This window comes from Adiantum capillus-veneris, chromosome 10 (assembly GCF_014529385.1).
Source record: "Adiantum capillus-veneris isolate H3 chromosome 10, ASM1452938v2, whole genome shotgun sequence".
Classification (NCBI taxonomy): Eukaryota; Viridiplantae; Streptophyta; class Polypodiopsida; order Polypodiales; family Pteridaceae; genus Adiantum; species Adiantum capillus-veneris.
The window spans coordinates 44,667,142-44,673,141 of NC_140940.1; the positions used below are offsets into that span (position 1 = coordinate 44,667,142).

The following is a 6,000-nucleotide window of genomic DNA, read 5'->3' on the forward strand; positions in this document are numbered from 1 at the left end:
TCACAGGTCAAAAAAAATTCATTCTGATTCCAAGGTGAGAATTAGGTTGATCTTTCCCTTTTAAGACCGTCACGTGAAAACTCAGTGAGAGCTTTAAAAGATCCAAAACGTGAGACACTCATACTTGATTGGTTGCTAAAAACTGTGAAACACACTCTTTTATTCAGGAGATGAGAAGGCACATATGAATAGTCATGTCCCATCATGTAGAGATGTGCTTTAGGTGAATAGGTACAGCCTTCGATGAAGCACTCAAACTATTCTTTGTAGAACCACAACCATTGTATGTAGAGTCAAACCCTTCCAATGAAAAGATGTCCTCACTTAAAATTTGGGACATCACATTTTCTCGCGCTATATCATCCTCGGCACTAAAGACCACGGGGTCTTGAATGAAGCCCAAGCCATGGGATCAATGATGCGCAACACGGGCACAAATTTCATGGTGACGGGGCGTCCGTTGGATGGCGGCCGAGTTTAGTTTTGCCTACGCCTGTTCACTTCATGAGGCTACGAAGTGGAGGGTTTGACAACCAAACCCACACGGACGCGTGGTTAGCTCATCAGCCTGCCAACGGGAGGTCACTGGTTCGAACCCCAGCCAGGAGATGAAAAATTCAACCCCGATCCAAGCTTTGATATCTGGTGATTTTGCGTCTCTCTCTCTCTCTCTCTCTCTCTCTCTCTCTCTCTCTCTCTCTCTCTCTCTCTCTCTCTATTTTCATGTCAGCTTGGTTTTCACCTTCTTTTTCTTGTGTTTTGTTCTCTTCCTTCGAGGTTGGGGCAACCTTGCAATTATATCTTTTATGTAGGCTATTTAGGGCGGATTTACGACTAAGATTAGCTGTCACAAATGTGGACATTTTTGGCCTTTGGATTCCCCCCTATGAACTAGGGGTGAACTGAAGGTAAACTAGGGGTGGATTGTTTACTAGTTTACCCTCAAATCACCCCTAGTCTGCCAAGAAATCTGTCGGTCGGAGCGTACCTGTGATTGGCGACGTCTAATCTCTATTGTGGATCTCCCTCAAGGACCTGGTGTCTACTGGAGGTGTTGGTGGGGTGGTCTCTCTACCAAGCGTTTGCACTGTGCTTTTCCTAAGCCTCGTTATCCTTTTTTAGTCCTTGTAGGTTGTCGATAGCCACCTTGAGTAAAGTTGCTATGACTTTACCTCTTGGGTGTACTTTACGAGCTCCGCCTCCGTTGTCCTAGTGAATTTTTTTTTTCTTCAAGGCTCCAGAGAGACGCCACCCCAGAGAGTACTGGCCCCAAACCGTGGCGCCCCTTTCGGTATTTCTTGAACTTTGTACAACGCCGGTACTCCATTCTCTCCACCTCACGTGGAGCATGCCAGAAAATGAGCCGCTGGCTCATATTTAAAGGCCCTTGGCCATGAAAAGCAGTTACATGAAAAGCATCTGGTCTTAAATGTTGCAGCCCAAAGCTGCTCAGCGTAAATCACGAAAATCCGTACACCTGCCACGTCATCATGTCAGTGCAAATTTCGTGAATCCGTACAGTTGCCACGTCAGCCTTTATGTCACTTGGGCCCCATCGGACGGGGTTTAATAAGTTGGTGGGAACTTTTCTTTAAAAATAGGCCACTCAACAAGATTTTGTAAGTTGGTAAAACCTCTTTTGCTGCTTCGGCTTCTTTTGCTCCTCCTCCTTAGGGTTTAGGCTCCTTGGCCGGGATCTACAGGGTGGCTCCATTCTTGAGTGGCTTGACATGTCAGCAATTTGTGACAAAAAGATACACTAAAGGCCCAATTTTGGCGGACACCAAGTTGGGAGGCCTAGTCATCTATACTTCAGGACATCAGAGCTCCCTTTAGAAATTAGATAGGCCTGGCAACGTCAGTTTTTCTAGTCATTTGTTCTAATGCCATTTTTGTGTCCACCTTTGTATTGTCTTGTAAATTTTAACATTAGAATTACAACTCTATTTCCTATGCAGCAAGAGAGAGAGAGAGAGAGAGAGAGAGAGAGAGAGAGAGAGAGAGAGAGAGAGAGAGAATATTTTTCTATAATTTCTTTTGTGGCTTTCCAAAACAAGCCTTAGAAAAGAAGAGACTTAAATGTACATTTTATATTTTTTTATTTCTTGTATTGATTGGACCTACCGTTTCATGTGTCTCAAAAGATCCCTTCATTTCAGAGCCTTACATAACTTGACTTCCTTATAATCTGAGTGTTTTAGAACACCAACATGGACCTTCAACTTGCTTTTTTTAACGTTTCTGATTGGCAATGACAGGATGCTGCCATTGACATCATCCAAACTAAAGAACCAGAGGAAGCTTTGGAAATCTTCACCACGGTGAGTGTGCGCGCGCGCACACACACACACACACACACACACACACACACACACACACACACACAGAGAGAGAGAGAGAGAGAGAGAGAGAGAGAGAGAGAGAGAGAGAGAGAGAGCTAAATGGAGTGTGTGTTCATTTGCAGCCAACTGTGGAAGAGCATCCTTGTGCCACAAAGAAGGAGAACGAAGAAGACATAAAAGCTGTGGTGGAGGGTTTAAGCGACAGGCAATTGTTACCTCCTACCAAATTGCCTTCTGCTCCTTTCTGAGAAGGAACCTCCCACATTGTAATCAATATATCTGAAACACTTGCCGATTGCAATGTGTCGGTTGGCATACATGCTTATAAAGTGTACTCGTGTATAAACCCAATCAATCCTATGGTTTTGTGCTCTCTCTTCCCTCCCCCCCACCCCCCCAAAACAAAAGAACTTTTGAATTTTATCTCTAAATTTAAAATTTCAAGGTGAGAATATCAACAAAATTTGAAATTTTTAGTGTTAAAAACATATATAGTCAGGTTATCTCTAAAATTTTCCTTATGTAGGTCTTCAAATTTTTGGGGAAAATCGGTTTTTATCTTCGAAGACGATAGTACTCTCTCTCTCTCTCTCTCTCTCTCTCTCTCTCTCTCTCAGATCTTTAAGGTCCTCAAGGTCCTCTTGGGATAGTTTCCTACGATGTTCAAATTCTCTTCTTCTTCTCTCTCTCTCTCTCTCTCTCTCTCTCTCTCATACAATACAGGATCTTATACAGTTGGATACTAAGAGAACATGGGTAGACCCTACACAAGAATTGGGCACGAGGATGGTCGACTACAAAGAAAACTTCCTACAACTATCTGAAGATGGATTTGTGATTCGCTCAAGTTACATGGATACCCACCTGTCTCATGATTTGACTCATGATTTGAGATGTGCTATTGGTCAGATTCGTACATCCTCACACTAGTTGGAAATTGAATTTGGCAGATTTAGGGGAATCCCACTTGAGAGAAGAATTTGCAAGTTATGCGGAATGGAGCCGGAAACATAATTACACTATATATGCCACTGCACAGTATACTATGAGATACGGGGGCGTTTTCATTGCCTCTTTAAAGAAGGCTTTGGACCTCTAGATAGAATCATGCAATACCAAGATCAAAGTGCTTAGGCTTGTATCTATTGGAATTACATCGGCACAGGGATAATCTAATGAGAAGACAAAGAGCACTACAGCCTCAGAGGCAGATCACAAATTTCTTCGGATCGAGAGAAGCAGGAGTGGAAGGAGAAGCAAGAGGCCAATAGCCAGCACAAAGGAGTACCCATATTCATACCAAAGGCACCCTAATTGACAGAGCGACTGAGCTTAGGAAATCGAGACGACCACGACCGAGATGTAGAAGCACACTTCACCGGAGAAGACTACAACAATGGATTAGAAGCATTCTAGCGAGACACCTAGAATGCTCCTAAGAAGTTTATTTAATACTTTGTATTTAGTTTTTCACATTTATTTTCACACTTTCATACTTTTCACACTTAGTACTTTAGTACTAAGGTACCCAGACATTGTAACAGATTCACCACTTTTGTATCAGTTTGGTCTTATAGGTCATTCTGGCCTTTTGAAGACGTTAATATAACATTATATATATATATATATATATATATATATATATATATATATATATATATATATATATATATATATATATATAGCGAGAGAGAGAAATGAAATGAGATGAAATGTGTGTGTGTGTGAAGATGATTTGTCAATTGCGCATAAGAAGGAAATAATAATTTTTTGCAAACATTGTTGGGGTTAAAAAGGGCCATCTGTTGTCACCAACCCCGTTGATCAACTAGAGTAAATGTTACTTGACTTTATGCAACAAGAAGACAGTGAAAAGGTTGCAATTTGCAATGCGGTAATCATGTTTTTGTTGTATGTGGTAATGTTTCAGACGTGGTCGTAAAAGATATGTCAAGCGCTTACCAAGTGCAAAAATGAGTTTCAACATGTACTTTGAGGTCAAATAGACTTCTTCACAAATTAAGATAATTTTTAAAAATACTTTGTATTAAAAAAAGGACATTTTTAGGGTAGAAATAGCCATAAATGGTCAAAATAGCCCAAAAAAGCAAGAAAAGCTCAAAATGCCACATCAATAACACTTCCGTCCTTGCTTAATCTGAGGTCGAGTCTATATGAAAGTAATGCAAGAGATGTCAAATGTTGGGTTCTCAAGAAGTGTTGATACAGAAGCTATAGAGGGTGCCAACGAAGAAGAATCATGGCGAGGAGATTGGGTGCATAAATGAGAGAGAGAGAGAGAGAGAGAGAGAGAGAGAGAGAGAGAGAGAGAGACGACACAACAAGGAGACAAAAAATAACACGCTTCTTGCATTTCTTTGTTAAAAAAGCTTAAAATATAAAAGGTGGCCATGCCATGCAAACTCCAATTTTAACTGAGCATTTTGCCTGCTTCATAATGGGAGTTTTCCACGAGCATACCAACAAGGGCTTGAACCCAACAAGAAGTACCTTTTTGACAGGTTCTGCTTCATTGAGTTTAATTGTGGGGCAAGAACATCTCAAATTCTACTTGGAAAGAGTTTAAGAATGTTCAAAAGCGTTCTTTCGCCAAGTTAAAGACACAAACACCATATATGCTTCTACTTCTTAGATTCGAGATCCCGTCCAATTGAAGTTATGGACATGAAAAGGGCTATGGAGTACATGATAAAGATGCATCAGAACCTCTCATTGACTTCCTATAATTAAATAGGAAGCAATGAAAAAAGTTCAAAAGACCCATAAAAGCAGGATCTGGAGTACGACCTGGATGCAAGACATAACGAAGTGGTTTTAGAGATGAGATGCATTTTACTTGCTACATGATGCCTCAATAAACTCCCAAGTGAATGAAGCTTTTCTACACCGTCAATGTATTATGGCTTGGGAAGTATTTGATGGATTACATTTCATACATTACACCACCTATATTTCTGTTAATTTCAAAACCATATTCTTGGACAAAAGAGGAAACTGTACTAACCCTTGTATGCTTAAGCATATCCCCTTGTCGGCGGTATGCACTATCATAGCCATTCGGCTTAGCTTCCACTTCCTTTGTTGCCAGATGGGGTGCCACGGCAATTGAGACAAGTCAATTCGACTGCACATTACGCTCACTTTTAAGTTCAAGAGTCTGAGTACCGCAGACAATTAGAGTGCTCAGCTTTTGCTCATATCCGAACTTACTTCCCTCACATTTTCAGCCATGATTTAGACCTATATACTTTCCTCTCCTAGCCGGAGTGTGGGCTCTCCATTGCAATTTAACCACAATTCTCCAGCTTCGAGAATCACTTATTTGTCCCACATAATACATCACATGTATATTTGGTCCCATAGGTCATATTTGTAATGAAATTGATATTTTATTGTTTAGTGCAGCTGACATGTGGAAAAGGCTAAGGATTATGCGAAATGATATTATATTTTATGTATAATTTATTAATCAAGTGCTCTTTTATGAGCTTTGGCCATTTATGACTTAGCCGATCAGTTTGTACTCACATTGACCATTTAAGAAATCTATAAATGAAATACGTGAAAGAAAAATGGTCACTCTTGCACGGGGAGAGATTGCACCCAGTGCTTGTTTCTTTTTCTCTCCTCTCTTCTC

At 40.7% G+C, this 6,000-nt stretch overlaps 1 protein-coding gene across 1 annotated transcript in view; it reads left to right on the plus strand.

The window, feature by feature from the left end:
• The window catches only part of LOC147448767 (uncharacterized), a 69,099-nt gene extending 66,385 nt beyond the window's left edge, over positions 1–2,714 (plus strand). The window contains exons 2-3 of the mRNA XM_086521269.1: positions 2,259–2,321; positions 2,465–2,714. Of these exons, the coding sequence (XP_086377395.1) occupies positions 2,259–2,321; positions 2,465–2,590 (189 nt within the window). The 3' untranslated portion in view covers positions 2,591–2,714. The remainder of the gene's footprint in view (positions 1–2,258; positions 2,322–2,464) is intronic.
• Positions 2,715–6,000: the final 3,286 nt, after the last annotated feature.